The 12,185-nt window shown below is 41.3% G+C and overlaps 1 protein-coding gene across 5 annotated transcripts in view; it reads left to right on the top strand.

The window, feature by feature from the left end:
- Lrrc7 (leucine rich repeat containing 7) overlaps positions 1–12,185 on the top strand; it is a 435,124-nt gene that overhangs the window by 364,003 nt on the left and 58,936 nt on the right. For all 5 annotated transcript variants that reach the window (XM_076933445.1, XM_076933443.1, XM_076933446.1 and 2 more), the window contains exons 19-21: positions 5,819–5,930; positions 6,133–6,313; positions 8,312–9,992. In XM_076933445.1, coding sequence (XP_076789560.1) covers positions 5,819–5,930; positions 6,133–6,313; positions 8,312–9,992 — 1,974 coding nt within the window. The remainder of the gene's footprint in view (positions 1–5,818; positions 5,931–6,132; positions 6,314–8,311; positions 9,993–12,185) is intronic.

Below are 12,185 nucleotides of genomic sequence, written 5' to 3'. Positions count from 1 at the left end.
AAGAGAAGTACATTTTCACACATATAGAAGTAAAACCTGGAGTTTTAGAGGATAAAGTAAATCTTCAGCTTAGTTTTCTTTTCTTTGCCTTACAAGCACCACTGTATTCTCTTTTTCCCATGATACCCACACACATCAAAGCAAAGTCACAGTCTTTCGTCTAAAGTATTAGTAAGACAGAATGCAGTATGTAGCAAGTGCACACTACATACACACACACACACACACACACTTTGTATTTAAACTTCATGGAATCATATCCAATACCCTTTGTAGCATTGTGATTAGAAAACCTAACCCTAAGTAAATTTACTACAAATATAACAACATTTATATTTGCTTGATTTCAGAACTGGATAGGTAAAAAAGCAAGAAAATTATCTGTGATCATAAATTTAATAATAACCCATGGTAGATAAAATTAGTTTAAGTATCGCATGAACATGCCAAAACTAATACATCTTTAAAAAATAACTTTTATATTTCTTCCCAAACTTGTTCCCACTTCTGCCCCAGCCTTAATCTGGTTTCACAACATTATCTACCATTATCTACCATTATATATTTTGAGGCTAAAATTGTGGTAATGATTTCTTCTTTCTCTTCACTCCTTATCCCTTCCAAATGGTTACTCAAACCTTCACATTTTCAGCTGGGTTTCCTCAAGTCCACGACTCTGTCAGCATTGCTACAAAAGCCATTGTCATTTTTGCTTTACTTCGTCCCCAGCTTCTTTGTTGCCTTGGCAACGCTTTTCCTAAAAAGACTGCCAACCTAATCGTTTCCTTGGCAATAGCTTCTTACTGCTGTGAGAAAAGTCTGAGGCTCTTCATTAGCTAGGGAAGCTACAATGGAAGCTGACTTCCGACTTCATGTGTCCTGTGTGACCTGCCCCATCCCTTTCTCCATCTGCTGGTGTGATCTCTGTAAAAAGAAATTTCAATGGAGATTTCAGTACTTTTTCTAAAATGGAGAATATATCTCCTTTTGCTTTTAGCCAATTGTAGGCAATCGTCACCCTCTTAAATATAGCCAGATTAAGGGCCCCCTACATTTCATTCAGTGTCCTGATTTAATTAGTGCAGATAACTATGTTATTAATTATGAAGACTCTGCATTTATTGTATATTTTGCATTTTTTTGTTATTCGGGATTTCAATATTTTTATATTAGCCCAGGCTGGCCACAAACTCAAAACTTTTTTTCTTCTGCCTCCTGAGGACTATGACTGCAAGCTTGTACCACCTTGTCAGTGGTATGTGTAGACTGTGCAATAGAGAATTACACACTTCATGATAGAATCAGCCAGGAGATTAAACACCTTAACCAAGGGAGAAAAATGAAGAATTGAGGTAAGCAAGACTGAAAAAGTAAATCTGGAAGGCAATACGAAGTACCTAGTGTAATGGTGCACTTGGGAGGTGGAGGAAGGGGAATTAGGAGTTCAAAATCATCTTGCCTAATAGTAACTTCAAGGCTAGCCTGGGCTACATGAGATCCTATCTCAAAAAGGCAAAAAATAAATAAATGCATTTCATAAGCAGCCAAGTGAATGAGAAAGGAAAGCCAGCCTCAGCTGACTTTTCCATACCCTAGAGTTTTCACACAGTCACATGAAATAAAGAGTATAACTGTTTAGTGTATCACCCTTCAAATCTCAGAGGGCCACCCCTGATCAGTCTAGCCCCCCAGGCTTTCTCTACTGCTTGCATCGAGTGCAATGATGACATTTATGATGACTTTGTATATTACCTTCAGACAGTTTCAGAGAGTAAGAGCCATTCCTGTCTTATATAGTGTGTGATGATTTAAGTTGGAGTTTTTCAGCTTTCCATTGCTGCCAGAGCCATCAGCTCTTAGTAAAAACCATACTCCAGTTTTGGATTCTGACCTTTTGCTGGGCTAACAGTGTGCCCTCCATACTCAGCAACAAATCACATGCCCTTTGCAGCTGCAGAATCCCAACCACACACCACATCCACTACAGTGCACTGGGCTGCTGGGCCATAAAATGCAGAGTGTTAAAAAATATCAAAAGCATTTTTACTTAATGATATTTCCAACTTATGCTGGGTTTACTAGATGTAACTACAAGCTTGGAGCATCCATATGACCAGAATTCAGCACAGAAAAAGCATACAACAAATATTTGTGGAAGAAACCAATGATTAGTAGACTCTGGTGTTATAATCTCACTCTCCACACAATTAGATGCTCGTGGAAGGCCGGGAGGGTTTCTGAGGTTTTGTTAAATTGATTCATCCTTGTTGGCTGCCTTGTGTAGTCACTCTTCACCTGTGCATTTAAGAAATTCTTAGCATATTTATCTACATAATTTTTTGAGATACGTAGCCCTCTGTATCTCAGTAATTTTTGTTATAGTTTCCATAGACTGAAATAATACTTAAAATTTCCATAGAAGTATCTAGGTGCAACTTAGTAAATATATCCTCCTTTGAGGTCATTGGAAAAATAAAGGGCATAAACTCAGAAAGGAAATGTTTTGTCTTATTTTTAAATAACCAAAGCCAAAATAATAAGATTCATCAGACTCTGACCATGTTTTTTTCTCAAAGCTGGAAGTCATAGCAAACACAACAGATCTCAGATGTCCCACACTAGCATTTAAGTTTTACTTTTTGATCACACCAATCACTAAAATCCAGCTTCACATAGATTGAGACCAAGAAAATACTGGCAAATGTTGAAACCAAGTGCAAAGCTGAGCCAGTGGTCCACACCTGTTTGATTGATCTAAAGTGTTGCTTCCCTGACACACTCTCTACAACCCATAATATCTCTGTGAATTGGTAATGGCCTCCTTGGGTGCCTCAGAACACTGTTTGGGAACTGGGGTTTTAAGTCTAGGAGGCAAGAACTGCTCTCTTGGATCTAACTTGTTGCTGACCTTAGCAAGCAGGGGGGTGGGGGGGGTGGGGGTGTTCAGGCCACAATTTCTTTACCTCTAAAAATCTAAGTACTAAGAGACCCTATGGAGATGGAGTAGGGTGACAACAGGTATTTATATACAAAGCTAAGCCTAGCACTTGATTCAGAAGTAAATGATAACCCCAGACCATTCCTCAAGAAAACAAATTTCCAGTTACTGTCTGTATATCTCTATCTGAACACCTGCTAACCATGTCTGCTATAGTTAAAAATAATACAAACTTTTTCATAGTGAGGAGATAGCCCATTTTCCATCTGCAGGGAAGTCATATTGTCTACCTAATAATGAAAAGCATTCTATTGTCCCTGAAGTTTTTTCTCTTGTTGCCTTTATTAACTCTCAAATGCTCAAAAATAAACCTTTATTCTTCTCAACACATACCTTAGGATTCTCTCTCTCTCCATGTTACTCAGTGCCAAGATTTTGTTTAAATAAAGGAAGGGTGATGGGATTTTAAAAAGGAAAGGGCATTTCACCTTCCCTCCTTCTACTTCATTCTCTTCAGCAAGAGACAAATTTAGATGAATTTCTGATGAGCCACTTATCAAAGTTGATCACTTTACCACCACGGAGGCAGCCTCAAAACTTCGCTTTCCTTAGTTTTTAACAGGGTCAGAAACTCAGACCCTGCAGAGCTCTGATCACAGCTTTTAAAAGCTGATGCGTAGGAGCAAAATATCCTAAGTACTGAATTGTAGAACATGAAGTAAAAGAAGTAATGTTAACAGTCTGAGTTGCTATAACTGCTTGATTTTGTCCTTGTATCTCATTTTTTTTTATTTTGCTGTTTCTTTAAAAAAAAAAAAAAAAAGAAAAGAAAAGAAAGTCCTTTATTTGTATTAGGAGTCATCTGAAAATACCTCTTTCCCAAGTTGTTTCACACAAATAAGTTACCTTCACCCTCACAGACTAGACAGACTTTAATTAGCACTAATTCTATTACCTACCACCTTCATCTGATGGATGTATCGGATGCAGGTCTGAAAATGCTTCACCTTGCCCAAGATACCCAATTAATAAGTGATAAGGCAGAAACAGGACGGAGATACAGTGCCCTGTGATTGACAGGTCGGCGTGTCTTGTTCCTTGCACAGAAGTGCTTCTCCAGCTTGCATCTTCTTATAAATTTCTCCCAAATCATACACATGCTTTTACTCTTTGTTATGCCAACCTAAGATTTTACTGTGCGTTTCTTGTGCTGAACTTCAAAACTCCATGGAAATGCAGATTTCTCTCTTCAACCCCAGGCTTTTCATCACTCTTTTTCTCTTAGGATCTCTTTTGAATTAGGTTGTTTGCTTTCGGTAACTCACTGGAAGCCTCACTCTGGAGGTGGGACTAGCTGTGTGGGAACCCAAGGGAACCACATTTTAATGTTGAGTCTTTGTTAAGAGTTTTTGTGAGCCCCAAGTCCAGTGAAAGGGTTGAATTAATTGATAGTTCAATCTTCATCATCCTTGGAATATTATTCTTTTGAAAACTGATAAGTATCAGATAGATGTTGGTTTCTCATAAGCAAATATTCTCTTGTACCCCCAAAAATAAGTTCACAAGAAAAAAAATTGCAGCCAAGAATTAAAAAAATGGATGTGCTTTTCTGAAATACCAGAAATCTATAGCCTGTCCCTTTGAGTGTTTCTGCCCGTTTATTACACCAACCAAACACTAGACAAATCTTACCAAATTCCTACTTTATCTAAGCATATCCTTCTCCAATTCAACAAAACATCTCTACTTGTGTTAGTTCAGTGCTCCAAATTAGCAAGATGCTAACACACAAACAAACAAACAAACAAACAATCTGAATATTCTTCTTTGAATTCAAATTATCATAAAAAAGTTAAAAGACACATCTGTTGTGTATAGAAAGTGGGAATTCAAATTTTGGCTTTCTTAATGTTCTCCTGATACCTGTTTAATTGGGAATTATCTGAATTCTAGAAATTAAAACACATGGAATTTGTATGCTGGTGAAGACTGCTCAATGGCTGAGAACTCTGGTTGCTTTTTCAGAGAACCCAGGTTCATCAGCACACACATCAGCACTCCAGTTCCAGGAAATCTAATGCCCTCTTCTGGCCTCCACAAGAATTGCATACAAATAGTGCATTTGTGTACATGCAGTCAAAGCTCGGGATTTCAAAGCTTGTGGACTTTTATAGTGCTCATTCTTTATAAAGTCGGATTCTTGCACCACTGCCACTTACTACATTCAGCATTCGATTTGCAATGAAGATTAAGTAGGTTAGAATTGGCCATGAGAATGCTAACAACCCAGGAAGGAGGAAGAGCAGACCCACAGTGACTGCCAACACAGCCACCTGGGACACAGCAGGAATTAAAGAGCAGAGGCCAGGGGTGCAGGCCACCAGCAGGATATCGTAATGGGGTAGAACAAAGATCCCACTGGTCAGCTATGCTGACCGACTTGAAACTTCCCACTTGGAACTCATGGGAGTTTGGCCTCTCGAATTCTCACAGCCAGCATATATGACTGTGAGCCACACTGCCTGTGGAGGGCACAGCATAATTCAACGCTGTGCTGAAATGAGTTCTGTTCTGTCTCAATTAGATTGGAAATTCCCAGAAGACCACGTTGTCTCTTTCTGGGAAACCTCCATAGTTCTTTGCACAGTGCCAGGCATACAAATAGCATCCAAAAACACATCTAATGAATAAATGGGCTCATATAAATTAGAAAAATAATTAGTGCTCAATTAGAGACACAGAGGGTTATTTTGCAATGCCCCGTGGTGAATTAAGGTCTAGGGCCACATCTTTGAGTCTGAGCCAAATAAGATATTGCCATCTTGGTTAACCGTTATTTAAATGTTTACTTTCCTTGTCCTGTATTATTATATCTCTCAGGATTCTTTTGTTCATCCAGCTAATGAAATGAGGATTGGGGAACTTCACCCTTCATTAGCTGAGACCCCTCTGTACCCACCCAAACTTGTTCTTCTAGGGAAGGACAAAAAAGGTAACATCGTGAAGCCGACGTGGAACTGTGCCCGATGCATGTGCATGATAAATCGCCACTTATACATTATGACATGCCATAGTCTATAAGTCCTTGCACATGTGTGCTTCTGACATTAATCCATATGGAATCTGCTTTTCATGCTTCTTTTGTATCCGTCAGTGTTTGTAGCATTGTAACATGTTTCCCCTTTGAATTTCAGAATCAACTGATGAGTCTGAAGTTGACAAAACTCACTGTCTGAATAACAGTGTCTCCTCAGGCACCTACTCAGACTACTCGCCCTCCCAAGCTTCCTCGGCATCCTCTAACACCCGGGTGAAAATGGGGTCCTTGCAGACAACATCTAAAGATGCCGTCCATAACTCTTTGTGGGGTAACAGGTGTGTTGAGAACTCCCCCTTCTGTGTTCCCAAAAGCTCATTTTCAGCAACTTTGACAAAATGGAATCTGCTTAATGTTGGAACTGTGTTTGGAATGTGAGTGGCACAGAAGATAGAATATGCAGGTAAGCATGTGGGCTCACCGGGGACTTTGGAGAGCATCAACGACATCCTCCAGGGCCTTGCATCCGTGAAAGGTCAGTGGGAAGAGACTATGGGAAGTCACAGTGGGACCTAAAAACTTGAAAGTAAAAATTTGTGTTTGACCATCCCTAAAAATGAATATATATTGGATTATAAGTACATATAATTCAGCATTATTTGCAAATCAATTCACACACTCGCAGGAAAACAGGCATATGTTGGAAATGGCCACTGGCTCAAATGCACTACTAGCCTGATGCCATAGTGCAGTCAACAATCCCTGGATGTGCTATCTATAGGCCAATAGAAGACTATGAAGTCATGAGAAGAAGGAAGAGATCTTAAGGGAGGAGGAAAGAGAAGGCAACAGACACATGTGACAAGAACTGAGAGAAAATACTTGGGGGAGAGGAATAGAGGAGAAGACTGAATTAGAACAAAGTCAAATGGCAGCCAAGTCTGAAGATGCTTTTTATGCTATTCTTAATTAATTATTTTATTTATTTACATTCTGGATGTTGCCTCCCCTGGCCCCCCCCCACACACACACACAGTTCTTCTTCGCATTTTCCCTCCCCTTTGCCTCTAAGAGGTTGCCCCCTTTCTACCCCCCAGCCATCCCCCTCTCTGGGGCCTCAACTCTCTACAGGATTAGGCACATCCTCTCCAACTGAGGCCAGACAAGGCAGTCTTCTGCTACATATATGTGGAGGGTCCCATCCTGTGTATGTTCTTTGGTTGGTGGCTTAGTTTCTGGGAGCTCTCAAGTGTCTGGGTTAGATGAGATTGTTGATCTTCCTATAGGGTTGCCATCCCCTTCAATTCTTTCAGTCCTTTCCCTCTTCCATAAGAGTCCCCAACCTCAGTCTAATGGTTGGCTGTAAGTATCTGCATCTCTCTCAGTTAGCTACTGGTAGGACCTCTCAGAGGACAGCCATGCTAGGCTCCTGCCTCTAAGCACAATATAGCACCAGTAATAGTGTCAGATTTTGGTGTCCCCCACCCCTAACCCCATGCAATGGATCTCAAGTTGGACTAGTCTCTGAACAGCCTTTCCTTCAGTCTCTGTTCCATTTTTATCCCTGTATTTCTTTTAGACAGGAAAAATTCTGGATCAGAATTTTTGACAGTGGATTGGTAACTCCATCGATCCACTTGGGGCCCTGTCTATCTGCTGGAGGTGGTCTCTTCAGGTTCCCTCTCCCTCTTAGCTTTTTGGCTAAGAACACCCCCATTGAGTTCTGGGAGTATTTCACATCCGGGTCTCTGGGACTTTCTAGAGGGTCTCCCCAGCCTCCATAAATTAATGAAATAAGTAAAACAAAACCAGAGACTTGGTCTTATCTGAAGACAGCTTGTACTGATTAGAAATACCAAGCTTTCTTCATCTCTTTCTTCTGGTAGCTTGGAAGTGTTCTGAGTCATAAATTCTAGGGATAAGTAGTGGAAATCCCCTTGCCTGCCAGCCAGACATTGGGACCATGATTGAAAGAACACTTACTTCATCCAATCACCCATTTAGCCAACATCTATCCTGAACCCAGAAAGAAGACCTCCCTCCTCACATTTACATTCTATGGAAGAACTTAAGATGGTATTAGGCAGTCCGTTTTCTAGTGTGCTACAAGGCCATGTTTACTCAGAAGATAGGAAAGTCAGAGCAGATTAAACTGGGCTTTTTTTTTTTTTTTTTTTTTTTTGACAATGGACAAGAGATAATGAGACTTTAACTATAAGCCAGGTGTGGATAAATGAGCTATACAAAGGGTAGTGGTGTTCTCTGTTACTTATTCTTCTTCTGGAAAAGTCACCTCTTCCTCTTGGTCATTCTTCTCCTCCCACTTATGTTCACAGGATTGCACCACCTTTCCCACAGCCTCTAGATGCAAAGCCATTACTCAGCCAACGCGAGGCTGTCCCTCCAGGGAACCTCCCCCAGCGTCCCGATCGGCTGCCAATGAGTGATGCTTTCCCTGACAACTGGACCGATGGCTCCCATTATGACAACACAGGTTTTGTCTCCGAGGAAGCCACAGGCGAGAATGCCAACAATAACCCTCTCCTAAGCTCCAAGGCTAGAAGCGTACCTGCTCATGGGCGCAGGCCTTTAATCAGGCAAGAGAGGATTGTCGGCGTTCCCCTGGAACTGGAACAATCCACACACAGACACACACCAGAAACAGAAGTGCCTCCTTCCAATCCCTGGCAGAATTGGACCAGAACCCCCAGTCCATTTGAAGACAGGACTGCTTTTCCTTCCAAATTAGAAACAACCCCTACTACCAGTCCCTTGCCTGAAAGAAAAGACCACATGAAGGAGTCTACAGAGACACCAGGTCCTTTCTCTCCAGGAGTGCCATGGGAGTACCACGACCCCACCCCCAACAGGAGTCTCGGTAATGTCTTTTCGCAAATCCACTGCCGCCCAGATTCGTCTAAAGGTGTTATTGCAATTAGCAAAAGCACAGAGAGGCTTTCCCCGCTCATGAAAGATATAAAGTCCAACAAGTTCAAAAAGTCCCAGAGTATTGATGAGATTGACGTCGGTACCTACAAGGTCTATAACATTCCACTAGAAAACTATGCCTCTGGAAGTGATCACTTAGGAAGCCACGAGCGGCCAGACAAGTTCTTGGGACCAGAGCATGGCATGTCCAGTATGTCCAGGAGCCAGTCGGTACCCATGCTGGATGACGAGATGCTCATGTATGGAAGTAGTAAAGGCCCACCCCAACAAAAAGCATCTATGACTAAGAAGGTCTATCAGTTTGACCAAAGCTTCAATCCACAAGGAGCGGTGGAAGTAAAAGCAGAGAAGAGGATTCCACCCCCTTTTGCACACAATTCTGAGTATATACAGCAGCCCAGTAAAAACATCGCCAAGGATCTGGTCAGCCCCAGAGCCTATAGAGGATACCCACCTATGGAGCAGATGTTTTCCTTTTCCCAGCCATCTGTAAATGAGGATGCCATGGTGAATGCTCAATTTGCCAGCCAGGGGCCCAGGGCAGGCTTCCTAAGGAGGGCTGACTCCCTGGCCAGCTCCACTGAGATGGCCATGTTCAGAAGAGTCAGTGAGCCCCACGAGCTGCCCCCTGGTGACAGGTATGGCAGAGCAGCCTATAGGGGAGGGCTGGAAGGCCAGAGCAGCGTTTCAATGACTGATCCCCAATTCCTCAAGAGGAATGGCAGGTACGAAGATGAGCACCCTTCATATCAAGAAGTGAAAGCGCAGGCGGGAAGTTTTCCTGCTAAAAACCTTACCCAGAGGAGGCCGCTGTCTGCCAGGAGCTACAGCACAGAGAGTTACGGGGCCTCCCAAACCAGGCCAGTTTCAGCTAGGCCTACCATGGCAGCCCTCCTGGAAAAAATACCATCTGACTATAACTTGGGTAACTATGGTGACAAGACATCAGATAACAGTGATATAAAGACAAGGCCCACCCCTGTGAAGGGAGAGGAGAGCTGTGGCAAAATGCCGGCAGACTGGAGACAGCAGCTGCTTAGACATATAGAAGCTAGAAGGTTAGACAGGGTATGTCTGGCGTTTCTTTGTAAGAATTCCCTCCTGCCTTGGGTTTTCCTTTCCTGGCGTCTCTTAGCACATGTGGCGGCGCATGAGTTACAGGAATGATAGCTCCCAGAATTTTATTTTTATTTTGCGGGGGAGATGGATTGCAACAGTTTATTGTCAGTATTGCTAATGCTTTCTGCGAAGTCATAACCAGCAGGTGAATTACTTAGCAAAGATAGCCTAAATATTGTTGGTAAGAAAGAATTTGTCTCTATTATCTGGGACGGTGCTTCAATGTTTTTCTAGCCATGGAAGCAAGGCCGCCTCTCCCAGGAACCAAAACTGTTCCCTGGTGACCTAAAGAGTGTTATTTTTATTGAGTCTATAAAAAGTGAGTATTTTACCCTTTTCCACACAGACTCACTTATATTAAACTCAGGCTTAATTTGTTTATAAAATTTTCACATCACTACAGCTAAGGGACAACTGAAGTTATTACTTCTAATGAGCAATAATCTTCCCAGCAAGTAACAAAAAAATAAAATAAGCAGAGATTAAATGCCCTCCTACACACTATTTTATTCGATTATAAAATCCTGCCATTTAGAATATTGGCTTTTATGTAAAAGGAAATTCTAAAATTCAAGTCAATCTACAAACAACAAATGTAGATGATGTCTCAAGAAGGACTCCAAATGAAGCAAATTAGTGTGTACAATGTAGCAAAACAAGGAAATAAATCCCAAATTAATCCTAATTCAGTTAAAAATTGAGTCATAATACTGTGTTGAGTGAACAGTGATTGGAGAATTAAAAACAAAAACAAAAAAACAGTACAAAGCTTAGAATTAGTTCCTGTTGCCTGCTTGAATCTCTCTAAGAGAAATCAGGAATTTCGTTTTCTAGAGCTTTGGCTATCTGCATCATCGTTCACGGAGCCTGTTGGCTCTAAGTCAGGAGACTGTGTGTGCCCCAAACTCACGTCAAAATTAAGGATTATTTGCAAAATGGGGCCTTTCCCTCTCATATCTGTGAGTTGGGTGTTCTGAGTGATGTCACCCACCAGCGTGCTTCACTCGGTCATTTCCGTCTTATTTAATGTTCTGCTTTTATGGAGTGAGTTCTCTGTGTTACGCATTTCCTTCATTTTAAATCTGATTTGTAGGTTGCGTCTACATGACAGGGAAACCATTTTCCTAGAGAAAAAATGAACTCATAAATGTGGCTGTGAGCATTAACTTCTCAGCATGAAAATTAGCTCTACCTTGCAAAGTATTTCATCAGAATATCTCAAATAAGTATTTACTCCATCTCCTTGAAGGAAGCTTTGTTAAAGTCTCATGGCTGACGTCGTCATAGGAGACACCTGGCCAGATGGTACATGCTTTACCTCGAGTTATACCCTCATGTAGACAGATAACTTAAGGGTGAAAATTTAGGGTCAAATAATACAATACAGTCAGGAACTCTGGCCTCGTGTAGACATGACCATATATAACAGTAATATGAGCTAAGAGAGGTTCTAAGAAGGTGTGAGGAGTATATGTAAGGTGACTAGTAATTGGACACAAAAGAATGAATGAAAACAAAGCATGAAAATGGAATGACAGGTGTGAAGCATTTGGTGTCATTGATTTACTGGTGTCCTGGATAGATGTGTCCCATTGTTTATAATTCTCTGGTTCTAGGAGTAACTTTTCAGAGCTATTTTTGGTGTATATTCAATAGTTTCTCATTTGATTCAAGAAGTTGAGTTACCTTAGACTATTTTTCCAAGCCACAGTTTTCTAGGAGCTTTCTTCTACTTTACTCCAAGTGACATTTCCTTCCCTAGTCAGCTGAGTTGCTTAGCAATAACTCAAGCTGCATCTCCTTTGAAACCTTCCAGCTATTCTCCCAAATGAATGCAGGGTGCCAGAGCGCATATTATAATGTCAAATAGTTTCGACAGAACTGAGCTATTAACATTCTGCCCATGATCAGATGGCACCAGAAATTCAGGGTATTTCTTTCCTCTGAAAGCTGTCTAATCCTGAGCAAACAGTAATTCCAGCAGCTACAAGATCTTTGTGATTTCACATAAAAGCCAACAGCCTACAGATATACTCCCATCATAGGCTTAACAGTCCAACATGGAGCTGGCAAAAGATTCCAGTGTTGGCCTTGAAGAAACAAACAGCTTCAAGCACTTCACTAGAAAAAGGATACCATTTT

The sequence above is a fragment of the Arvicanthis niloticus genome, chromosome 4 (assembly GCF_011762505.2).
Source record: "Arvicanthis niloticus isolate mArvNil1 chromosome 4, mArvNil1.pat.X, whole genome shotgun sequence".
Lineage (NCBI taxonomy): Eukaryota > Metazoa > Chordata > Mammalia > Rodentia > Muridae > Arvicanthis > Arvicanthis niloticus.
Note: the sequence above shows the minus strand (reverse complement) of the source record. Positions and strands in the feature narration are given on the sequence as shown.